At 35.5% G+C, this 27,395-nt stretch overlaps 2 protein-coding genes across 2 annotated transcripts; one reads left to right on the top strand and one right to left on the bottom strand.

The window, feature by feature from the left end:
- zdhhc18b (zinc finger DHHC-type palmitoyltransferase 18b) lies at positions 1 to 27,040 on the bottom strand. Its single transcript, XM_067411258.1, has 9 exons — positions 26,368 to 27,040; positions 23,720 to 23,880; positions 17,532 to 17,687; positions 9,253 to 9,390; positions 8,396 to 8,447; positions 7,896 to 7,998; positions 5,850 to 5,962; positions 5,617 to 5,713; positions 1 to 1,382 (listed from the first exon to the last, which is right to left on the bottom strand). Exons 1-9 carry the CDS (start codon positions 26,607 to 26,609, stop codon positions 1,047 to 1,049), a joined length of 1,398 nt encoding a protein of 465 aa, XP_067267359.1. The 5' UTR covers positions 26,610 to 27,040; the 3' UTR covers positions 1 to 1,046.
- LOC137002119 (zinc finger BED domain-containing protein 4-like) lies at positions 11,483 to 14,996 on the top strand. The gene is made up of 3 exons (XM_067361630.1): positions 11,483 to 11,655; positions 12,459 to 13,852; positions 14,614 to 14,996. Exons 1-3 carry the CDS (start codon positions 11,483 to 11,485, stop codon positions 14,994 to 14,996), a joined length of 1,950 nt encoding a protein of 649 aa, XP_067217731.1.
- Positions 27,041 to 27,395: the final 355 nt, after the last annotated feature.

Genomic DNA, 27,395 nt, shown 5'->3' with positions numbered 1-27,395 from the left:
TCTTCATATTTATTTGTGCAAATGTTGCAGAGGTCTTGAGAAACAGAGGATCGATTTCAGCATTCATAAATAACATTCAGTTTGCATATTAAGTCAAAACCTGGATAACAATAACACCCATATTCCCATTCCCATTCAAACACAAAGTGTCCACACATACTGTAGCACATGTAGTAACAATGAGTAACTAAAACATTACAGTATTGCTGCATTGAGACTTAGTGCATTAAGACTGTCTGATTACTAATTTACTGATAGACAGCAGTGGGTCAGGAATGCAATGTGAAGAACAGCAGTTGTGACGAGGTTAAGAGAGAACGATACTTTTCAACTAGATCTTCAACACGGTGATCAGGAGGCATCATCTCATCCACATTAGCAGGTACTTGTGCACACTTAATACCATGTTTCAAACACAATATGTTACAAAATCATGCTGAAGTCCTTTGGGAGAAGAAAGTATTCAACAAGACTCAACATGATGAATGATTGTGAGCTATAATCTCCAGGCATGCTCTTGTAATTATTTTTTTTTTATTTTTTTTTATTTTTTTTGCATAATTAGATTGGTTCTTGCTTATTGAAGCTTGACCAATGTATCCCCGATGAGGCCTAAAAGAGGCCAGAGAAATGATTCCCAGAGTTTGTGTCCATATCGAGGACGACAGTGTTCTTGTTCCAATATGATGAAGCTCATTTTGGAACTCACTATTAAGACTGCCTTGCAGTTCACTTTTGAGACCTTTGTGCTTGTCTGTATGGAAACACTGCGTATATGAATTACAAAGTTTTCCAGTCATCAATCTGTTAACGGAAGCCCACTTCATACCTGATCTCCAGATTGCAGCATTGATGGTATTCCTCCAGAGAACAGTAAGACTGTAACACCACCATCAGTTTACTAAAACTGGAGGTCTTTCTGGAAATATTAGTCCTATGTGTTTGGAGTCCCAACTGAAGCCACCCTACAAACTGATCAATCTTATGAAGACAAATTCAAATAATCCAAACAACATGACGTTGAAGGGTTCATGGAGTCTCATTGCTCAGCGCAGAGAACTGAATTTTGGGTCTCTGTTCTTGGAGTCTTTCCGTCTTGAACTGTGGCTGTGATGGGGTCTCGGAGAGGAGTTGGTTGTCTTGTGGGTGTGATGACTGGCTTGTTTTCCCTTGGATCTGTGGTGGGAGTGATGTTTGTGAGAGGTGTTGGTCGATTGGCGTCCTCCAGCGATCTTGGGTGGCTCCAGCGCAGGTGACGAGGTGATCTCTGGAAGAGGCTCCAAGACGGCCGGCGCTGCTTGAGGTTTGGCCTGCGGACAGGAGCTTGTGAGGAGAGGAGATCGAGAGGCCGTTTCCAGCAGACCTTTGGTACCATGCGTGCACTGCGGAGGAAGACGGGAAAGGGTGAGGGAGCAATGGACGAAGGGTTACGACAGAAATTATTAAGAACCAGGGATAAGGGAATGGGTGTGACAAAGACAAAAAAGGAAGTAGATTCAAGTTAGAAAAAGTGTAAGTAAAAGTATTTTGATGTGGTTTAAAACTTAAATAGCTGAGCAGTAAGCAACAGCCAATCAGATATCAGTGTCACTGATGACTCATGCATGCGATTCTTCTTTTGTTCTGCTATACAGAACTGTATATGACCACTTGAGTCATACTGAAGTGCTCATATAAAGTCTGCCAGGAGAGAACAATGGAAATTAACAACAGCAAAATCATGAGAATTACAGTCAAATCAGAACAAATCACGCAAAATAACGATTAAAGGGTAGTTCACTGAAGAAAAAAAAAAAAAAAAAAACAACATTATTTACTCACCCTCATGTCGTTCCAAACTTATTTGACATTATGTCCAGTACACTAAAAGATGTTTAGCAGAAGTACAAGCTGCTCTTAAAGGGTTAGTTCACCCAAAAATGAAAATTCTGTCATTTATTACTTACCCTCATGCCATTCCACACCCGTAAGACCTTCGTTAATCTTTGGAACGCAAATTAAGATATTTTAGCTGAAATCCGATGGCACCGTCAGGCCTGCATAGCCGGCGATGACATATTCTCTCTCAAGATCCATAAAGGTACTAAAAACATTTAAATCAGCTCATGTGAGTACAGTGCTTCAATATTAATATTATAAAGCGATGCAAATATTTTTGGTGTGGCAAAAAAAACCAAAATAACGACTTATATAGTGATAGCCGATTTCAAAACACTGCTTCAGGAAGCTTCGGAGCGCCAAAGTCACATGATTTCAGTAGTTTGGCGGTTTGACACACGATCCGAATCATGATTCGACACGCTGATTCATAACACTCCGAAGCTTCCTGAAATGTGTTTTGAAATCGACCATCACTATATGAGTCGTTATTTTGTTTTTTTTGGCGCACCAAAAATATTCTCGTCGCTTTATAATATTAATATTGAAGCACTGTACTCACATGAACGGATTTAAATATGCTTTTAGTACATTAATAGATCTTGAGAGAGGAAATGTCATTGCTCCCTATGCAGGCCTCACGGAGCCATCGGATTTCAACAAAAATATCTTAATTTGCGTTCTGAAGATTAACAAAGGTCTTACGGGTGTGGAACGGCATGAGGGCGAATAATAAATGACAGAATTTTCATTTTTGGGTGAACTAACCCTTTAATATAGACAGGGGCTACAGTAATAACAGTAAATACTGCATAATTACACGCAACAAACCCTTAAACAAACCTTATTTCTAACCATAACCATATAGTAAGTATGTTAATTAATATTACTCAGCCTAAATGTACAATTACATTGTAACAAAGTCACCTTAAAATAAAGTGTAACCAAAATTTGTGACAATTTCAAATCTAGCCATAACGTGTGACTGACACTTGCAAAAACTTAGTGCGGTTTTCATCAGATATCATCTTTAGAGTGCACACCATCTTCTGACACACGCAATAACAAACACCATGTGAGCCGTGATATCCCATTCACAGATGTGAATCTTGCGGTTTGAATCAGACTCGCTCAGTCAGTGAGTCACTTACTCTCACTAAACCACTATGCCCGATATGGCCAAACCCAAGAAGCATTGTGATGTGTATTTTAGGTTTATGACACTAACATGGCAGTGACATTTACTGACAGTTTTTTTATATGACGTGTAATTAAAATGCATATTGACAACAGTTTTGTTGTAATGGTATTCTAATATTATTATTATTATTATTATAATTATATTATTATTATTATTATTATTATTATTATTATTATTATTAATAATAATAATAATAATAATATTTTTATTATATGAACTAAAGAGGTTATAGATTTTTCTCTTCTTTTTTATCTGTTGCTCATACAAAACTTTTATATGGCCTCAGAAGGAATAGATCATATGGACTATTTTAAAAATACAGTACTTTTACTATGCTTTGTCCTTGTAGTAAACAAGGACTGTATGGGAAAACCACCAAGACATTCTGCTTAACATCTTTTGTTATTCAAAGAAGTAATCATACAGTTTTGGAACAACATGAGTGTGAAAATAATGACAAATTATCATTTCTTGGTGAATTATCACTAAGATTTTCGCCCACAGCATGATAATACAGCTTGACATGAAAGTCTAAATCAAAGCCAAAGTCCAAAATATATTGCACACATATATTTACACAAACTAAACATGGAATAGTGGTTAGTGGTCAGAGGAAGAGCAGTGCTGATCGTGTGCTGATGCTGTAAAACATCAGGCTAGACGCAGTGCATCAGCACTATTAGCTCTGGCAGCAGCAGTAAGGCAGCATGCAGGCCAAAAGCATGTAGAGCCAATGTGACGCCACCTACAGGAATCTATGAATGTGCCCCAAACACCTGCCTGAGTCTTACCAACCTCCCTACAATTCCCTACTTCTGCCCACTGAACCATCAGCCGGCACAAGACATGGCGAAATCCAGGCAATCTTTTTCCTAAACAAACATGCACATACACACACACACACACACAGAGGACAAGGGTTAATGTGCTAAGAACGGTAAGTGTAACATCACTAATGTGCACTAATGCACACAGATGCATCGGAACATGCCAAAAAAAGAAAAAAAAAAACAAAAAAAAAAACACGACAACTGTCAGAGTGCGGTAAACAAACAACTCACCCTACATAATCAAATTAGGGCAACAACAAAAAGTGTACATGCAGGACAGGAATTCTGTGGTTTAGTTTGAAAAAATATTTATTTAACATTAAAATGCATTTTTAACATATACAAGCACAAATATATTCAAAAAGTACAAAATATCAGGAATAATCTTCATTTAAAAAAAAAAAAAAAAAAAAAAAGATTTAAACTCATACTGTCATAATACATAAAATCCCATAGGGACATTTCCAAACTATTTTACAACGTATACATGCACGCACACACACACACACACACACACACACACACACACACAATAATAAGGCAAGTACGAGCATAGCTACACTACTGCTATTAACAGTGAACAGTGCATCAGTGAAGAGATGCATTAGCACCTTATTCATTTTATCAGTTTTATTCTGCAAAAGAGCCTGATACTTTCCATAGTTGAATAGAAGTCATATTCAGATATTTACTTTAGACTTCACAAAATACACAATGACATGTAACCTAAGTTACAACCAGAGAAACGTACACAAACACTAGCGCAGTTTGTTTGTTTGTTTGTCGCGATGAGAGGCACGTTGTGTTGGTGACAAGGTTAACATCCGAGTATAAAGCAAAACAAATAACTGAAAAAAAACATAACTTCAAGGCACATTCATGTTGATAAACACCAACTACAAAAACTAAAACAAAACAAAAGTTGTTTGATTAAACAAAATAAATTATACAAACAACTTAAACAGCCTGAGTTGTTTGTATATGATCAGATTATAATACAAACAACTTGAGTTACACAAACAACCCTAAAAAATAAAGGAAAAATTTTAGAGAACATTTTTTTAAAAATGTTTGTTTATACTCGGATATTTTTTTCAAGAGCACGATTGCATGTCATAATCTTGCACATCTGTAACACAAAGGTCTCTGAACCTTCAAATAAAGGGCTTCAAAAACAAGCACCACCATCACTTGAAACTACAGCGTCTTTCCTGCTCACTAACTCAGAATTCAATGTTACAGGAAGCCAGAAGTTTCATTTCCTCTTTCTGTAAATGTGCAACATGATGCATGTCAGCTACACTCATCTCCACTCCAACCCGCTGATCTAAGAGGGAGCTAAACCATAAAGAATGAGTCCATAAACATTTATTTCCCTTTCAAACTCAAAGTAAACATAAATCTCATCTACATATGACTTTGACCAAGGCAGCACAGCCATAACAGCTCTACCCAACACCAAACAAATCTGAGACAGCCGCACTTGGCTGAAGCCCAGTGACCCGAATGCTGTCTGACATCTAAATGAAGGGTGCGACCCATGCCAAAACACATCAAACAACACAGCAAGAGGGGGGATGCTCGGTTTGGAACGGACACAAGAAGTCAGGCTGTCGAGTGGTTCTGAATGGAGATGGCAGGTTGCTGTAGGGTTACGCCCGGGGGTGGAGGAGGAGGAGGTCGGCCTGAGGTGATTGCTCGTCCTACCATGTTTATGTCGTTTTTAGCAGCTGGAAGTTCGATTTCCACTGGACTGGTCTGGACGGAGTCATCGGAGGGCACAAAACCTCGCCTGTCAATTAAACTGACAAGACGAGAGATGAAGAATGGGAATCACAGTTCAGCCACAGTAATAAACAAGCTTCAACTACACTATTTCATCCGGCCATGGCATAGTGGAGTCCATATATGCTCAATCTACTGATCTACACGTGTCTCACCTGGGCGGCATGGGTCCACAGAGCACAGAACAGCAGTTTTTGATCATACTGTTGTAGCTGTAAGGATTTCCAACATCTTCATTTCCACTTTTCCCTGACCAGGAACCTTTAATCTGTAATATGGACAAAAACTAAATAAATGAATAAAAATACAGCTACACTTACAAAATATTGAATCTAAGATTTATGTATTTGAACAGCATATAAAGTTTCCATTCAATTTCTAATTAATCTGGATTATACAGTTCTAACACAAATAATAAACTTAAAGGGTTAGTTCATAATAAAAGGGTTAGTTCATGATAAAAACCGATGGCTCAGTGAGACCTGCATTGCCAGCAAGATCATTTCCTATTTCAATGACCAGAAAGCTACTAAAGACATATTTAAAACCGTTCATGCGAGTAAAGTGGTTCAACCTTAATATTATAAAGTGATGAGAATACTTTTTTTGTGCCAAAAAAGCAACAACAACAACAACAAAAAAACTTTATTCAACAATATCTAGTGATGGCCGATTTCAAAACACAGCTTCATGAAGATACAAAGCTTTGTGAATCTTTTGTTTCGAATTAGTGGTTCGGAGCGTGTATCAATTTGGATCATTATTAAAGTCACATGAACTACTGAAATTTTGAAACTCTTATGACGTAACGAAGCCTCGTTTACTGAAATCACGCAATTTTGCTGCTCCGAACAACTGATTCGATACTAAAGATTCGTAAAGCTTTGAAGCTTCATGAAGCAGTGTTTTGAAATCGCCCATCACTAGATATTATTGAATAAAGTCGTTATTTTGTTTTTTTGGCGCACAAAAGGTATTCTTGTCACTTCATAACATTAAGGTTGAACTACTGTAGTCACATTAACCGTTTTAAATATGTCTTTAGTAGCTTTCTGGGCACTGAAAGTTTAAATTAACTTGCTTTCAATGCAGGCTTCAAAAATATCTTAATTTGTGTTCTGAAGATGAATGAAGGCCTTAGGGGTGTGGAACGACATGATTTAATGACATAATTAATGACAGAATTTTCATTTTTGAGTGAACTAACCCCTATTTGTGGCTTGCGTTTCCCCTGCACTTTTGGCATTTTGCACACATTTTTTCTGCACCTTGTGACTTGATTCTGACTTTATTTTTTTTATTTTTTTATTTATTAGAAAGGTATATTCTGGTTTAATTGTTAATTTTTAATTGTTTTTCCGTGCATCGATGTTGAGCTGTACTTAGAGGGTGCTCGCACAGGCATTTTAACGTTAGCCGATTTAATTGATTTGCCAACATGTAAAATGTAAATCTTGTCTGCAGTGTGGCCTTTCTGTAGTTATTCATTTGTTTTTTAGGCTTATTGATCCAAAATGTTTTTACACATTTTTTTCTATATCTTTGTGTGATGTTCTTTACATCATGACTTTAAAATGTAATGAGGAATAGCTTTACGAATGTTTATCCACATTGCCTTTTATTTCAACTTAGAAGAAACTGAAAATGCCTTTTTATCTTTATCACTTGACAGGCAGTTTTGGTCACTTTATTAGAAAGTTGTTTCTGTGTGCTGTGCGTGAAAGAAAATAAAAGTTGTCTCCATTCTGTCTGAGCGTGCAAGTCTTTCAAAGTATACTCCTTTATCTGTGAACACGGAAAGACACATTCAGTCTATCTAGTGGACTACTGTTTTCAAGCGCTCAAGTCACTCGCACGTGCGCTGTTGTACACGGACTGAACCCCACCCCCATACATGATTCGACTATCAATCGACTGTAGACTGTAGACAAGACTTGACAATTCTGATTCGACTATGTAAATCCTTAGTCAGGGACACCCCTCATATCATATATCATATCATATCATATCATATCATATCATATCATATCATATCATATCATATCATATCATATCATATCATATCATATCATATCATATCATATCATATCATATCATATCATATCATATATATCATGTGTGAGTGTGTGTTTGAGTGTATTACAATAAAGTAGCCCTGAAATGAAATATACATCATCTAAGTTATGAAAGGAAAAACTCACATCCTCATTAGTAGTAAGATTTGCAGCCACCAGGTATGTATGAAAGCCTGAGAGGCCCAAAATGGACCATACAGAAAAGAAGCAAACCACTAACTCAAGAGCAGTGGACAGACGTCAAGGAAGGCTTCAGAATTTGTACAAATAAAGAGGAGCACAAATCAACACAATACAGGAATATTCTGGGTTAATTACAACTTGATCACCAGCATCTGTGGCTTTAACTTTCACTAAAAACAAGCAGTGCACAGCACTTATAATGGAAGCCTATGGGGCAAGTGTAACAAAGTGTAACAAGCTTCATAGATTTCCATTGTAAGTACATTACTACAGACTCAATATTTTTTGTTTGTTTTTACAAACTCGAGTTGAAATTTTTTTTCACCATCACAGATGCTGTTCATGGAGCTTTACTTGTATTAACTCAGAACATTCCTTTATAGGAATAACAGACTTTTTCAAGGTAAAAAATCTGAAATCAGACATCAAAAATGAAAGGATATCTGGCAGGACTCGCTTGGAGAGCAAAAACCAACCCATTTCCTCCTTGTGACCCTATAAAAGAGAACATTAGTCAATAAAAGCTCTTCTCACATGTTATGAGATAAGAGATTCACATGGCCTCTTTGAAGCTAATTTGGCATCTGTGTTTGATTTACAAAGCTTTAAAAAGAGCTGATGTAAACTCTACCAGTTATTTGACTAGACACATTTGACAAACTTAAAGGTTCTGGTTACACTTTTTTTTTTTTTTTTTTTTTTTTTTTTTAAGGTGTCCTTGTTACAGTGTAATTATACATTTTAGTACTGAGTAATATTAATTAACATGTACTACTTACTATAGGGTTAGTTGCATGTAATTATGCATAATTTACTGTTATTACTATAGTAAGTACATGTAATGTGTAACAAACACTGTAAAATAAAGTGTTGCTAAGGTTTTTGTAAAAGTTGGAAATTAGTTTTTGTAGTCTAAATTTTGCAAAAATATATTGACACTGTATATCTTAAAACATACAGTAAAAACAGTAATCGTGAAATATTATCTATTATATGAAATATTATATATTATATGAATTTTCAGCATTGTTACTCCAGTCGTCAGTGTTACATGATCCTTCAGAAATGATTCTAATATAAATTGCTGCTCAGGAAACTTTTCTTCTTATTATAAATAATTATAAACATGTAAAATAAAAGCATTAGAAAGAAATACCTAGTTTTGTTACAAATCTGTTTCTACAAGAACTCTAAACCAGAAAGTGATCTGCCATCACCGGAACTAAGGTTTCAACTCACACACCTCTCAAAGTTCAAGAGATGGAGAAACTGTTGGCAAGTTAAATGATATGACACATACTTAGAGCCAGGTGTGTGGTTACACAACCGAAGATGAAGGCCGTGAGGAAAGAGAGTGAGACGATGAAGGTGTAGAAGAAGCGATAGTTTCGTTTTCCCACACAGTTCCCGACCCAAGGGCAGTGATGATCGAAGCGCTCTATCAAAAGATGCAAGACAGCAGGCCGTCATATGGTGCTTGATTTATTACAACAGTAATTAAAAAGTCTTCTGCCTTAAGAACAAATGAGAACCTGAGAGACTAAACCAAAATACAAACTGGTTCAAATCAGCTTGCATAAATCTAGCACTATTAATAACACTGAGAAAGATAACATCCCACGTAGATTCACAAGCAGCATAGTGTGAAACTGCTAACAGATCAAATATATTGCCATTTAATACCGATTGTTACTAGATTACAGTTACATTTTATAGAGACATTATGAGTGATGTTTGTCTGTACAAAAGAGTGCAACAGTAAAAATTAAATTCATTTTCTTCAAAGGGGAACTGTTTTTTAACTTATAAACAGTTAAAGACAGACCTACTGTGTGCTTCGAGGTTGTTAATCAATTATATGAGCTTTTGTTGAAGCCATTAGTGTGCATTATTTCAATGTAATCTTTAAATTACTGATTTGTGTTTAACAGCTGAAATCCTGGTGAAAACTACATTATCCATGATTTTACCAAAAAAAAATCTGAATCAGTGAGGAAATCACTGTATAATAACTTGTTAGCGCCTAACCACTCCCATGAAGCACTGCAAATCACTTAACTGAGTCAGTTTCCAAAAGCTCTCAAACTAATGAAATATTTGACTATGCACATTTTGCAATAAAAATTAAATTTAATCCAATTGCCAGTTGCAATGCTTCATGGGACTGTAGTTCTTTACCTCAAAGCAGTTAAGTACACAGTATTGTACCTTTGTCTTTTTTGTCAGATTCTCAAAATTGTCATTTTCAAATACTCAAAAAAAAAAAAAAATGCATATTTCAATATGCATCGATACTGAAATATCTGAAACCGTTCCAATACTCCTTTTTCTGAAGTATCGATACACTAATACCAGCTGAATGTTCTTGCTGTCTGCTCTCCAACGGCGAATTGATACACACCCGTCTCCACTCACTCACTCTGGTTGAATAGTGCTTACATTGCACCTAATTTTACTAATACCCACCGTTTTATGCTCACATCAAAAGCACATGCACCATTGATCTATAAAAGTGGCGCTCATATAAAGTCGCCTCTCAAACAGCTTGCGAATACCAAATTGACTTATTTTTCATGGCTTATTGCGCTTAAATGCCAAATATGCCACATGCCAAATACATACAAAATTATGTCAAAATGCCCATCTTGCCAAGTATTCAAGTAAATACATTAAGTTTTGGAATGTAAATAGTTGAAAGAAAATACATGTTGTGTAACAGTATATTGGATTCGTGCATTAGCTCTTACGCCCGTTTCACACTGCAAGCTTGAGTGGCGCGTGAGCGTAACTACATCGTGAAGCGTTTGTACAGCGTCATAACAGCGGCTCCAAGCTACATATAAAGTGAGCATTTCTTTACAAAGTCAACTATAAATTTGTTATTATAAGTTGGTAATTTATAAGCTAGTCTTGAAAGCTTGTCAACATGGCGAGTTGTACAACATTCCCATGTAAATGTAAAAAATAAATAAATAAAACCCTTGTGTTATCCATCGCTGCACACGAATGAAGCTTTGTGTTTTACATCATCCGCGTGTACATGTTTACAAGAGAGCAAACTCCGGTTTGATTTGGGTAGTGCAAGAGCCTATATACCGGTCTCTAACAACTAAAGGAATGTTTATATATCATATTTTCTGGCTAGTTTACTTTAGTTTATATTACACCATACTTTCATCCAAACTGAATAATTTAAAACAAATTTAAATGGGTAAATCTTATTCATATAATTATATTATATTACAGAGGTGGGGGACTCGAGTCACATGACTTGACTCGAGTCTGACTCGAGTCACAATTTTCAGGACTTGCGACTTGCTTGATTGAAGTATGAAAATGACTTGACTTGACTTTGACTTGAGAACAAGTTACTTGAGACTTGACTTGACTTGAAGTGAAAGACTCGAATGACTTGAACTTATAATAAACAAACAGCAATAAAATTCATTTAAAAAAATAATTATTGTGACGTCAGCACCACTAATCAGCGTCTGTGCCTTTAACGCTGCACAATTCAAACCGCGCCAAACATGGCAGACAGTAGTCGAGCTCCACAAATAGTCTCGTTTGGCTATAAGGACTTTGAACTGGACCGTGCCAATAAAAAAAGATTTGCCAGATGCAAAATATGCAACGCAAGAATATCCGACACGACAACCACAACGTCAAATTTCATTCGACATTTCAAGAACCACAAGGAAAGGTAAGAAAGTCATCTCTTTATAGTCAGTTTCACTATTGCTAATCTAATGAATTAATATTTTCTGTTTGTCATAATTTGGCCTTGGTTGCATATTATGTTTTTTTTTATTAGAAATGTGACCATTATCATTACTGATAAATACTCGTAAATAACGTAGATTTATTGGGGAATTTGGCTATAACAGTGGCGTAGCCTGAATTTTAATGTTGATGGGCATCTTAAAGTGAGCGGGCCGCTCTATATTACATGTAGGCTATAATGTCTGTATTAAATGTGCGCATTTTCAAGTGTTTGTGTGGACTGCGTGTGGAAACTAAAAAGCATTGCGCTTATACCATACTGCATGACAGGCTAACATGGAGGCGCCGATGTGATCACTAGCACCTAAAAATTTCTAAGAGTTTTTTTTTTTTTTTGGTCATACAGACAAGAATAATTACAGCGTAATTACATATTAGGCAGTTTTTCAGTCACAATAATTAGTTTATAAGGTTATTATTAGCCCTTATACATGCTTACGTTTTACATTCTATCAGTAACTTACATACAAGTATTTACATTTCTGTGTCTATGTAAACATATGAAAATGTGTGACTGCTGGAACCAAACTTTACTTGCATACATCAGTAAATGATCATCACTTAAATTAATTTATATGTACAATTGATTTTCCTTAAATTACAGTATTTAAAAAAAAATTAAATAATGTTTGTGCATACGAAAATACATTTGTTTTAATGTTTACAGTTAATGTTAATGTTTACAGTTTTCCCTAATTGTTTTTTTTTTTTTAATCCATGCAGATATGATGAATATCTCAAATCCAAGATACACTGCAGCGATCTACAGCAGCCATCCTTGTCACAGTTCATTGTGCCCCAGACTACTACATATCCAGTCAACCACCCTCGACAAAAAGCCATTACAGAAGCAATAATATCTGATCTGATCATTAATTGCAACATGCCCCTGTCTATCACTGACAACAAGCACTTCATTCACTTTCTCTCCGTTATGGACACAAAATATACTGCAGTGAGCCGCAGAACCATCACCTCAAGACTTGACACTGTGGTGTCTGAGAGACAATCAAAACTAATAAGTGAAATGGCCACAGTTGAAAATCTGTCTGTCACTGTGGACATCTGGTCAGACAGAAGAATGAGAGGCTTCCTTGGCGTCACCGCTCACTGGATGAACACTGCAGCAGATGCTATAACGTTGAAATCTCATTTACTAGCTTGCAACCGGTTCAAGGGGTCACATACGGGAGAGAGAATTTGTGAAGAATTTGAACAAATATGTGATCAGTATAAAATCAAACAAAAGATTGATCATATAATTTGTGACAATGCACCAAATATGAAAAAGGCATTCACCACATGTTTTCCTAGTTCAGCTGAAGCAGATGAGGATGATGATGACTGCCTTGATGATGCAGAACTTTGGAATGCCCTTCCAGTGGATGAGGAGGAGAGGCTGAATGAGACATTGACCTCCAAAAGTCAGCATAGACTACAGTGCTTTGCACACACACTACAATTGGTTGTTGGTGATGGTCTTAAAGAGACCAGGGCTGTCAGTTCGGCTCTGGCCAAAGCGTCGCGGATCAGTTCTCTGCTCCACACAAGTACTTCTTTTAAGGAGGAATTTGAGAAAGAATTTGGCCAACGTGGAGTCCCTGCTTCTGTTGTTACTCGATGGAATTCGACTTTCCGACAGCTGAAGTCCTTGCTTAGCTGTGACTACCAAACTTTGAGCAAGGTCTTGGATGTTAGAGGGCACAGAGAGACTATTTTCACTCTAAGAGAGTGGGCTCAGATTAAAGAACTGGTCAGCATTCTGAAGCCCTTTGCTGATGCCACTGATCTCACTCAGGGAGAGAAAGTTGTAACCATAAGTGCTGTGATTCCCTGTGTTCTCTCCCTCAACCATCACTTGGAAAACCAGAAAGAAGGAACACAATACTTGGTCAACCTAATCCACAGTCTTCAAAGATCACTGCAAAGAAGATTCAAAGGCATCTTTGTCAATGTAAAAATGTCTCAGCCAGAGACCAATGAAGGAATCCTGCCATTCTCTGATCCTGTTTATGTCAAAGCAGCTGTTCTTGATCCAGCCTTTGGGTTTATTTGGATAGAGCACGATGTATTGGTTGATGACAAGCTGAAGGAGCAGTTGACCATGGAAGTAAAAAGTAAGTGATAGGTTAACTTGTAAATATTACATTATTAGTAGTATTTTTATTTTTATTTTTAATTTTTACAGAAATTGGAAGTGCTGCACAATAAACCATTAAAAGTTTGCAATCTTGATTTAAACACCCAAGTAATCTTATTCCTAAATGACAATGTTTAAAGTACGATCACAGCAAACATTAAATTCTGCATTGGCTCTGCATTGGCACTGCTGCTGGCCCAGAGAGAGCAGTTATCATGTATAAGTATTAAAATTGAAATACAGATACTGTGCAGTTGAAAAACTGTTACAATCATTCAAACCATCACAGAAATACTGAGATAAAAGTTTGTAGTTCGGATATACACACTTGTGTCTACGCGATTTAAAAGTACCGATTTACTTAAAGTTACTTACTCAAGTTACTTAAAGTAATTTGATGCTTCAAATAAAGTTTCTGTCAGTTACAGTGACTGTCACTTAATGATTCATTCAAGAGATTCTTCAAAAACACCGATTCATCCAGTAATGAAACAAGTGAAGCTTTTATGAGTGAGACATTGAATCATTTATTCAGTTTCTGACAGCTTAAAAAATCTTTTAAATATTAAATATTTTTAAATAGACTACAGCAATTAACATTTTGTCATTTAGTAAATTACATAAAATTTATTTTAATTGTCTATTTAGAAGAAAAGCATGATTCTCAATGTATCCAGAATAATGCAGCTCTAGAATATTGTGTAGGTTTACTTGTAATTTTACATTTTTGTGTTTTAGATCTGATTCTCCAGGAGGCAGAGCATACCAATATGGAACAGACAGGTCATGGAGATGAAGAAGAGCAAATCAAAGGTGATGAAACTGGGCTGTTCTTATACCACAAAAAGCAGAAGAAATCCACTCATTTCAGCCCTGCTGCCCAGCTCAACCATTACCTGGACAATTGTGATGGCCAGAACTGCCTTTTGTTTTGGGGAATGAACAAGGAGAAAATGCCTTCACTGTTCCAAATCGCAATGAGGGTATTAGCTGTGCCTGCTTCAAGCGCACCTGTTGAGCGTGTGTTCAGTCATGGGGGGATTATTATGCGGCCCCATCGTTCACAGCTTAGTGCCATTGTCTTGGCAAACCTTATTTTCTGTAAATGCAACACATTTTAGACCGTTTCAATTAAATTGAATTAGACAGATTGGATTATACATCTTAGACTCAAAACGTTTTGTGTAAACAATTTTATTTTCAGATATAAATGTAGCACAGATATGCATATGATTCATATATAGCAAATGTATAATGAATAAGATACATAATATATGTATACAAGTTCATCTTTTCTGTGCAAAAATAAATATGTATTGAAAAAATTTACCTCTATTTATATTAGTACTGTGACTTGACTTGACTCGAAACTTATCAGGACTCGACTTGACTTGCTTAGGGTGAACCCTTGACTTGACTTGACTTGCTTGATTTAACTGAACTGTGACTTGAGACTTGACTCGAGACTTGATGGTTAAGACTTGAGATTTGCTTGGACTTGACCATGTGTGACTTGTCCCCACCTCTGTTATATTATATTATATATGATAATTTATTTATTTATTTATTTTTGACAGTCAAATTCTTGTTAAAACACACTAGACATGCTTATTCTGTGCATTTTGAGCAACTTTTGTATGAAATAATATTTATTTTGTCCATCAGAAGTGTACTTTCACTTTAATTGAGTGTCAGCAGTGCAGCAAAAATAGACTCGGCACAGAAACCCCCTCTTCACTGCTGCTCACGTGAAGCTCCTGCTTGACGGTGACCTGCTGCTCCTGCTGCCAGTGTGAATGCATCTATTGGTTAACATGCACGGCGAAAAAAAAACGCGCTGCTCTCGCTCGCAGTGTGAAACTGGCGTTAAAGTGACAGCAGCCTAATAAACCTGCTGCTTTTCCTCATGTTAATCAAACAAAAAACAAAGAAAAAATAATTTGCTGCTATTGTTTTGACTGAATAACTTTTGTAACTTTAATTTTAAGCATCAATATGAATAAAATTTTTACAATGAAGACTATCAAGTGATATTTTACATGTGATTATTTTAGTGTTAGACCCACCAGAAAAACTTAAAGCCATGTTTATTTCACTTGTCTCTTTATTCTATTGTATTTATTTGTGCTATCGTTAGCAATTTATTTGTTATTTTATTACTGAATGTTGACAACGTTTTTTATAAATTTAGTTCAGTGGTGCAAATAAAACCTCCCTGTTCTGTGTAAGCTACTGCAACAAAATTACCCAAGTTATCAAAAAAAAAAAAAAAAACATGATAATAAATGATCTGTATGGCAGTTTTCCCCATGTTTTAAAAAATTGTATCGAATATCAATATTTTTCAAGGTATCTTATCAAAATTGCAAATTCCAGTATCGTGACAACACCAATCACTTATAACACTTTAACAATTTTTAAAATGCCTATTTGCAAACATGAATGGAGAAAATAAAGATTTGATTACAAAAAAATTAAAGAAATATTTTTATTATAAAAATTGTGATTGCGAATTAAAAAAAAGCTTGTTTGCAGGGCTGCACAATTTGGTCCAAATTTTGATATATCCATTTTTATTTATTTTTTTAATAAAAATTACTAAAAAACAATTATGTATAATATTTCATATATACAGCTCTGGAAAAAAATTAAGAGACCACTTAACATCCAGAGCTAGCTAGCTAGCTAGCTAGCTATCTAGCTATCTATCTAGCTATCTATCTAGCTATCTATCTAGCTATCTAGCTATCTATCTAGCTATCTATCTAGCTATCTATCTAGCTATCTAGCTATCTAGCTATCTATCTATGTATGTATGTATGTATATATATATATATATATATATATATATATATATATATATATATATATATATATATATATATATATATATATATATATATTCCAGCAATATTATATTATACAATATATTACAATAATCTGTAAAATTAGAACAGTCTTCATTTCCAAACATTAAACCAAATTTTTTTTTTTTGATGGAAAACCACAAGGAGCTTAAATCTTTTGTTGATAAGTGCTTCTCATTACAAGTACGGGAAAATTTGGTGCATGATGGGTGCCCAAATGCATGCTAAAGCGACCAAAACTCAGAGAAGATGCAGAGAGGGAGTTTGTGTAGAGCAGCATTTACTATGAACAGAGCCGCTCTGAGACACTGAAAACACCAGTGGATCATGAGCTGCTCACATGAATAGTGCTGCTCTTCACTCTGAATTTAATTAATTAAACCATAGCATCTGAAATGTAATAAACACACTAAACCATATTGCGATTACGGTTTTATTTCGATTAATAGTGCAGCATTACAAGGGACTGTTGCACTATTACGTTGGTGGAAAATTGCTATGGTGTTCTAAGTGACATCTGGTTCCAGAGCAGTACAGCATGGCGCTAGCAGCACTAATGATATTGGATTGATGAACTATACGTATGAACTGAATGTATACCTTGAGTGCAATTTAGCCAATTTAAGCTTTATGCATTTGGCAGATGCTTTTATTTAAATAAAGCTAGATTAACAAACCCTGCTAATAATTATCTTTAAAAAAAACTGACCCAAATTTGTTGGCCCAAGCAAAATAAAGCTGCAAGTGAGCTCACTGTTCTCGGCCGTACATCTCCTCCTCAACACTCACCCACACAGTTGTCACACAGGCTGCAGTGGGAGGTGCGCGGCGGGCGGAAGATCTTGCAGGTGAAGCAGTACTTGAGTTTAACCACCTGCTGATTGATGATGACCTCCTTGGTGCGCGGAGGGGGGCGGTAGGATGAAGATGAGCCTGTTGGGTTGTCTGAGAGAGAAAAACATTTCCAGCTGAGGATGAAATGTCAGGAAGGAACATTAGGGGTGTAACAATACCCTCATGTCATGATTCGATACATATCGCGATACTGAACTCACAATATGATATTATTGCGATACTCAAAGACCTTTGGTAAAAGGTTAAAAAAAATATATATATGTACTGTTGATTAAAACGCTACATTTGTTATTACATTGGGGGTGGAAATGAATAGGCATCCCAATGTGCATACTATCCACCCTATCTGCCCTAAATAGTATTGAAAATTACTAATGTAACATACTATTTAGAATGGATAGTATGCATATTGAGATGCAGGCTTGGACTTGGTGCTGGTAACCCAATGCACAGGATAATGGCTACACCAGAATAAAAATATTCGAGATTCTGAAGCTTAAAATACAGAATTATTTTAGAAAAATATGCTCGCACTCTGTCACTGATTAGATACATTTAAAATAATGTAGGCCACTCTTTACTGGTAACATAAGACATTTGGCATTATCAGGACCCACAAATATTTCCCTGTTACATTATTATACATTACATACAACATTATATATAGTAATATTGTAGTGACAAACTCTGTAAACTTAATTTTTTCCCCTCACACAGTAATTTTAATTTTGGGTGAAATAGACATAATTAAGGTGAAATATACAATACATATTGTCACTATCCACAATACATATGTTGCATTTTTGTATTGTGATATTTTGTGACACGATATATTGTTACACCCCTAACACACAAGAAGAAAAAAAAAAAAAAAAAAAACAATTCTAAAGCAAAATAATGCTGCTTTAGTTGTAAGCTTGTAAAAAAAAAAAAAAATGCATTTTGTGTAATATATTATATATTATAGTATTATTATAATATTTGCCACTTGTTTGCCACCTGATGTCACCTGTTGGGAGTTTGGGTTACTTGCCGCTGTCGCCTTTGGCTTGCTTAGTTGGGGACACTTGACATTTGACTTGACATTTGATATTCAACAGTATTCTTGACATTTATTCAACAGTGCTTTGATCTGCCTGCATTGACACTATTCTTGAAGAGCTGCTGTGCAGCAAAAATTATGTACCAGTTATCAATGTAAAGCTGCTTTGACGCAATCTGCATTGTAAAAAGCGCTATATAAATAAAGGTGACTTGACTTGACTAATACAGCAATACATTATTTAAAAGGTGCTATATGCTTCACACGCAAAAATGCATTAATAAAGCAAAAAGGCAAATAAAAAAAAATTAAGAAAATCAATGTGTTCTGCCTCAGAAAAAAGAAAAAAAGTCTTATGTCTTATGTTTTGTCGTTGAATTCCTCTCTGTAAGCACCTGTCTGAAGAATGCACAATATCCTATTCTGTTTCAAACTGACCAAATATGGTCACTTATTGTATTGACTGGTTAATATTTTCCATCCAGTTCAAACCAGAGACACACACCCATGCTTACACTAAATTTTAGTCCATGTAAATGAAAATGGCAACAATGGTTTAAATGAATGGGATCACCTCACCTTAATAAACTGTAAACTACACTAACAGTTCAAAAAAATGCAGAACTTGTTTGTGCATTAAACTGTGCCGTTTTTTCGAACAAAAGATTGTTTTTATATGTAAATATGTGCTTGACGGAAGTCTTTGATGACTGAGTTCATGTCTCACGTCTTTTGCTGTGTCTTACGCAAGGCACGCGGCTTTCTAAAAACACGGTGCTCAAATTAAAAGATGTTAAAAAAAATGTCTCTGTAGACACTTATTCCATTGCCATGTGTTTTACTTTTATTATTATTATTATTATTTAAAAACATGAGAAGCAGGGTAGTGATGTGAACACACACACACACACACACACACAATTAAGGTCTAGAGATGAGTTTTTAAAAAGTTGAATATAACTTGAGCGTTTGGTTTTTAAAACAGCTGCAAATGATGCAAGATGAGCACAACTGTTAAAGTCTAGTGAGTGTTTACATAGAAAATCAGGGCAGTGTAATGCAAAACATTCTTCTCACAGCAAGACTTTTGCACTTAAAAATGTGAGACACATGGCAGTGAAAAAAAAAAAAAAAAAACAAGGTCTAGAAATTAATTTTTTAAAAGACATCCATCCAGTCCTTTTAAATAGAAGAGCCATGGAAAAGCCTCTAATCCGTGATTTTTTGCTTCTGATTCAGTCAATGAGTCAATCACATCATAAACTACTCCCTATATACAGTATTTGATCCTCAAACTCTCAAAAACAAACTTGACTTCATTTCTACCACAGACTTCAATTCTGACTTCAAATTCCAACTTAATCAAATTCAGCACAGCTTTACCATTGAAAATGAAATGACACATCACAAACGGTAAATTTACAGGTCAGAAATAACGGGTCACAGATGTGAACTAATATCCGCAGATTGTTTCAGTTCTCTTACTGGCAGGCTATCTGTTTGGAGGACAATAATAGATAAATCTGCATAGATGAAACATGCATTTCATTGCCACAATCAGAAAAGACCGTGCTACTGTACTGAGTAAGTGAAGATATTTTAAGGCCTGGGGGAATCCGTGTTCCTGATGACAATCATCCTGTCATATGACCGTCATCATGTCAGTGTCACCCTCTGTAATTAGAGCAGAATGTCCTTTAATCTTCGCAAACAAGGTTTTTATACATTTGCTTTTTCAAATGTTTTAAGGCACGGTCACATTAGCGAAACTACTGCAAAATGTTGTGTTATCGGCCGATAATAGCTTTATAGAGTTTTATCGGTTGTCTCTTTTAAAGTCGATCCGAAGAGCCAATCAGATGACGCAAAACTCGTGAAACAATTTTTATAGGTGCAGCTAAAATTGCTTCACTACATTATGTAGAATGGAATGGCAGTTCTACTAGGTTTCTGAAAAGGATAATACATTTATACAATAATAAAACAGCAACCCTACAGCAATGACAGCAAGAAACTAGAGCAGTGCGATTTTAGTGCATTTCATTTCTTCACAACGGTGTGCTTTTGTTCCTCCATGCCCAAATCAGCTAGATCAGTGATTGTCGTAAAATGCAGACTACTGTTGCTAAACTGCTGAATGTGCTCAATAATAAAGGAGTTATTAAAATTGCATTAAGCCACGAAAGAAAAGTCTTTATGCATGAGTCATTGAATCATTCACTCAAACCATTTTTTTAAAATATTAATTTAAAGCTGCAGTCCATAACTTTTTTTGGTTATAAATTACCCAAAATCAATTTCTGAGCAAGTACATAACCAGCCAGTGTTCAAAACTATCTCCTTACCTTAGCCTGATTCACAACAGTAAGCTTGTAATAATGTTTTCTAATTCAAGTGGTACTGGTGGGTTTCCGCGGGAAATCTGAGCATGCCACCTTTCATTTTTGCGTCATTACATTGGTCAGAACAAAAATGGCAGATTTGTTACATCCTTGTTCAGATGACATTTTCCAGTAAAAATTCTTATTTTGGACATACTTCCAAGACTACAGTCTGTGATTCTGAAGTACAGCATCCACCAGTGTGGTGACACATTCTCCTCAAACATTAGATTCATCCGCGCTGAGGAGTCGTGCCGATGCACAACCCATGTAAAGATGATAATTACGCAAATAACTACAAGTGCAGCTTTCAAACGGAGATGGCGACAAAGAGGCAAAACTTACGGACTGCAGCTTTAAATTAAATAAATATTTTTTTTAAAATGAACACTTTGTCAGAACCCCTAGTAAATTACGTTATTTTGTTTAGTTGTCTATTCAGAATTGTTGAGGAATTTAATCTGTATTAAAAAAAAAATAATAAATAAAAATCATGATTCCCAATGTATCCATAATCATGCAGCTCTACTACATACAGTACAGTCCAAAAGTTTGGAACCACTAAGATTTTTAATGTTTTTAAAATAAGTTTCGTCTGCTCACCAAGGCTACATTTATTTAATTAAAAATACAGTAAAAACAGTAATATTGTGAAATATTACTACAATTTAAAATAACTGTTTTCTATTTGAATAATTAATTTATTCCTGTGATGCAAAGCTGAATTTTCAGCATCATTACTCCAGTCTTCAGTGTCACATGATCCTTCAGAAATCATTCTAATATGCTGATCTGCTGCTCAAGAAACATTTAATGTGTACAATTGTACAAAATATTTGTGTACAATATTTTTTTCCAGGATTATTTGATGAACAGAAAGTTCAAAAGAACAGTGTTTATCTGAAATCTAATCTTTTGTAACATTATAAATGTCTTTACTGCCACTTTTGATTGATTTAATGCATCCTTGCTGAATAAAAGTATTCATTTCTTTAATTTCTTTAAAAAAAAAAATAAATAAATAAATTCTTACTGACCCCAAACTTTTGAACGGTAGTGTATAATGCTACAGAAGCTTTGTATTTCAGATAAATGCTGTTCTTTTGAACTTTCTATTCATCAAGGAATACTGAAAAAAAAAAGTACACAACTGTTTTCAACATTGAAAATAATCATGTATGTTTATTGAGCAGCAAATCAGCATATTAGAATGATTTCTGAAGGATCATGTGACACTGAGGACTGGAGTAATGATGCTGAAAATTCAGCTTTGCATCACAGGAATAAATTACTTTGTCATATATATTTAAATAGTACACAGTTATTTTAAATTGTAATAATTTCACAATATTACTGTTTTTACTGTATTTTTAATTAAATAAATGTAGCCTTGGTGAGCAGACGAAACTTCTTTTAAAAACATTAAAAATCTTAGTGGTTCCAAACTTTTGGACTGTACTGTACATAGCATGTATACGGCTGTATCTATATCAGGGGTAGGCAAGTCCGGTTCTAGAGAGCCGCTGTCCTGCAGAGTTTAGCTCCAACCCTGAAAAAAAAAAACCTTCAGCTGCCTATAGCCTTAGTAATCCTGAAGATCTTGATTAGCTTGTTCAGGTGTGTTTAATTAAGGTTGGAGCTAAACTCAGCAGGACAGCGGCTCTCTAGGACCTAACTTGCCTACCCTTGATCTATATCTATATATCAGTATATGTAGGAGTGTGGAGGACCTAATACGTTTGTCAAAATGTAGCAGCAACAGAGCACACTGCACTGGGCACACTATCCCATAATGCAACGCCCTAGCCTTGTCCTTATATTTCCAGAATAATGAATGAACCAGAAACAACATCAGACGTCTCTATCTTGACTGATTATACAATCAGCTATCAAAAGATATTTTAGACAAACTTGGATTAAAAATGTAAAATAATCAAATTCATTTTAATAGATAACTGAACAACACTCGCTGAATTAAACATTAAAAACGTTGAGGTCATGTGACAGTGTTGCAGACCTTTTTTTTTTTTTTTTATCATTGCATAGTGCAGTGGGTTTTCAAACTGGGGTGCAGGGACCCTCGGGGGCCCAAAGGAGTGCTATAAGGGGGTCGGTGGAATTTTGGAAAAATAAATAAATTTAAAAATAAATACATTTGATTAAAATAAGAAATTTAAAATAGTTTAAATTTGATTTTAAAAAACTAACAGTACAGTACTATATTGAATAGGAAAAAAATAATGTAATGATATAAATTAAATATTTTCAAATGTATTTTACACATTTATAAGTCAAGTCAAGTCAGCTTTATTTATATAGCACTTTTTACAATGTAGATTGTGTCAAAGCAGCTTTACAGTGATAACTGATACATAATTTTGGCTGCACAGCAGCTCTTAAAGAAAATGGTGTCAATGCCAAAGGCCACAGCGGCAAGGAACCCTGTACAGTATAAATTGGGTCTTTAGACATGAAAATATATAGCTCCTTATAAATTTTAGAATGCCTGTCCCTCGCACAAAGATGATCATATTTGGGGGTATCAAAGATTTATTAAAAAAAAAAACAAAAAAAAAAAAAAACACTGGCATTGTGCATACATTTCACAAACTAGATTAAGCTAAAACTAGTATGCCAGTATACTCTAGTTATCCTTTCTGAATATAACCAAGGACACGTGGAGATGTGTGCTCCCTCACCGATTTGTTTCTCAATGTCTGCGGCCTCCTCTGGTGTTGCCCGGGGCAGAATCCCTGGATCCGTGAAGCTTGTCTGGAAGAGAGAGATGATCACAAACACAAAAAGGACCCCTCCGATGGCCGGGATGCAGCTGGTGAGGTGCTGCACCAGGAACGGGCAGCTGTAACCACAGAACGGCTCAATTAGGAAAACATTGATTGTGGAACAAGGAAGCTTTAAAACATAGTGCTCCATTAAACTGTTCCATTCCCTGCAGCTCTGTGGATCCCAAATCCAATGTCTAATGCTAAACCAATGCCCTACAAAGAGAACAAGAGACAGCGGTGGTTGTGTAAGAGGATTCAAACAAGAACTAATATCTAAGGTGTTGCAGTACATTGAAAATAAATAACATAAACCTAATGTAATATAAAGATTTGAATTACAGTATCAAACTGAATCTCCACTTAATGTGCTGTATCCACAAGGAATTGCTTTAAAATGAGGGGTATGATTAACACTAAAATTAAATAAGCCACTTTTAAGTAACCATACATCATTAATTAAGTCCCTAAAAGTGGCTTCAGTACAAATAAAGTCTCAAGAGACATAGTACATTTCATACGCAGATTTATAGAACAATTTCTATTATTATATAAATCAGAATAGGGAGGCAAGTTTTACTTCAGTGAATATTTCTCAAAGTTTATTTTCAGTTTGTAGTAATTGTCTTGCCTACAAATGAAGCTACTGAACATTTTCAATATTATTGCCTGGGAAAAGAGACGCATGCTAACTAAAAACAGACTGAAAATCAGACCAAAAATTTTTACCATATGCACACTTTGCAACATTATCTGGCATATACTGATATGGCATTAAACTTATTTTAATAACAGGCATTCAGTCATAATTGAGATTTATGTAGCTAAAAAAATTTGAAAATATTTGTAACCATTTATATCACAAAACAAGCTTACATTATTAATACTTATTGTTATTATAGTTATTAAAACAGTACCCAGTATTGCAGTAGTATTATGATCTAGTAATTATTATAAATAAAACAGAATTTATTACATCTGTATCGATAAAAATTGTTCTTGATATAAAAAAAAAAAAAAAAAAAAAAAAACATGCATAATACCCATTATATTTTATTGTTGTAGTCTAAGAATCATTTAGTAGTTATAACTGAAGTAATTAAGGTACTCCATACAGGTTAAATACCATTTAAATCGAATTATCAGATTCTGTCCAAAGCTGATCCTACGGAATGAAATAATGAAATACTGAAATATGACATATCTTCGTACAATTTATAAAACATGACAAATCAGCCCAATCTAACATTTGTGACGCCGGACCACAAAACCAGTCATAAGTAACATGGGTATATTGAAGCAATAGCCAACAATACATTGTATGGGTCAAAATTATCGATTTTTCTTTTATGCCAAAAATCATTAGGATATTAAGTAAATATCATGTTCCATGAAGATATTTTGTAAATTTCCTACTGTAAATGTATTAAAAAAAAAAAAAAAAAAATTGTGAGTGGATGTGCATTGCTAAGGACCTCATTTGGACAACTTTAAAGGCGATTTTCTCAATATTTTGATTTTTCTTTTTTCTTTTTTTTTTTGGCACCCTCAGATTCCAGATTTTCAAATAGTTGTATCTCGACCAAATATTGTCCTTTCCTAACACACCATGCATCAATACAAAGCTTATTTATTCAGCTTTGACCCTCACGACTGGTTTTGTGGTCCAGGGTCACATTTATGAAAAATACTCCCGTCTTACTGAAGATTGTACGGTGTTTATATTACCTTCATTATGACTCTTGACTTTAGGGATAGTTATTTTAAAATGTAACCAATTAAAAAGGTAATGTATTATTTACTCCAGTCTTTAGTGGCGCATGATCCTTCAGAACTAATATGCTGATCAAGAAAATGTCTTACTTCTAATTAAAGTTATTATCAATAATAATATAAAACTGCTGCGTAAAGTTCACCCAAAAATGAAAATTATGAGTATATGTTGAAGAATATTGTTAACTGGACAGTTGACGGTAGCTTTGACTTCCATAATGTTTTACTATGAAAGTCAATGGTTACCGTCAACTGTCCAGATACCAACATTCTTCAAAATATCTTTTTAGTTCAACAGAAGAAAATCATACAGGTTTGGAACAACATGAGGGTGATTAAATGATGACAGAATTTCCATTTCTTTTTTGGATGAAATGATTCATTTTTTGAAAAATGTTACCACTGATTTCCATTGTACAAACAACAACAAATAAACTCTCACATTATACAGATTATGAGGGATTTTTTGAGTGATCTATATCCTTTTAATGTGGCCGCATAGCATTATTTCACACATAAATCCTAATTTAAGACTGTTTGAAGCAGATGTTTGAGACCACAAAACCACAAGCAGAGTTAACACACATTGATCTAAATCGGATTTTTCCCTTAAAACCCTGACCGCGTTGAGATAGTTGAGATGCACTTGTGACACCTTCACCCCGGTCTCCTCTATCTAGGCCTATATCGTTGTGTTCATCATGATTTCAGACTGCACTACTTGCTTAAATGTTCTAACAACAGCCAGCTAAGTGACCATGCGGTCTACCAGCCAAAGGCATCAGACTCACTCGAATACGAAGAAGAGTCCGCTGGTGAGCAGGATGAGTCCCAGTGTGAGCGGCAGCACGCCGCTCTGACGCGCCACGATGATGCGACCGTCACAGTAAAAGCGGTTCTTGCCGGGAAACACCTCCCATTTTCTCCGGGCTCGTTTGGGCTTGTGGTCGGGCAGAGGTCGCGGAGGAGGCGTCGGGGTCGGTGTCGCGAGTGCCTGAGGATCTATTTGCTGATATTCGCGGTTTTTCATCATTTACGGCGGTGCAATCGCGCTCAGTGTCCATCAAACATCAGCTGCTGCGCGATACGAGCGTGTAGATATCGCTGAATGGTGTCATTACACAAACACTCCACGCACACACGCCGACAGCGTCCCGCTTTATTGGCAAACAGATCACAATCCGCGAAACGCGACGGATTTACCAGCATGTGACGTAACGCGATATGCAGCGGCGACGTCACAAACGCGTCCTCGCTACATGGTTCGATAATAAACCAGCGGCTTCAGTGGTTTATTTTAACGCAAACGCAAATGCACGCTTCAAATTCAAATGTAAACGTTCCGGTTCCGCTTTCATTCTCCGGTGAATGATGTACGCCGACTGAGGATCGGTTTTATTATTATTATTATTTACATTTAGAGCACAATAGAAGATGATCTGCCGCACATATTCATACCGCCGCACAGATGATGTGGATGGCTCACAGGATGTGACGCTACAGTCCTCAGATGCTCTTCACACAGCAGGCTCCGTAATAATAGAGGCTCATGTCATAATCTTTTGAAAGCTCTTCGTGTATTACATGTTTATATTGTTTAGAGTGTAATTCTGCAAGAACACATTTGTTGTGGGATGATGAAAGCAGTGACAGGGATACAGAGCTCACGTCAGTGTCATTCAATATCTATCTAAAAGATTAATTTTCTTCAATAATGTTGATTTGTATGAATAGTTCTCTAATAAGTTGAGTTATAATAATATAATCTAAATTAAAATAGTTTTTATTATTTTCCTTTTATCAGTAATAAACTTTATAA

The sequence above is a fragment of the Chanodichthys erythropterus genome, chromosome 15, assembly GCF_024489055.1.
Source record: "Chanodichthys erythropterus isolate Z2021 chromosome 15, ASM2448905v1, whole genome shotgun sequence".
Lineage (NCBI taxonomy): Eukaryota > Metazoa > Chordata > Actinopteri > Cypriniformes > Xenocyprididae > Chanodichthys > Chanodichthys erythropterus.
The sequence above is the reverse complement of the archived record's forward strand: the minus strand, read 5'-3'. Positions and strand labels throughout refer to the sequence as shown.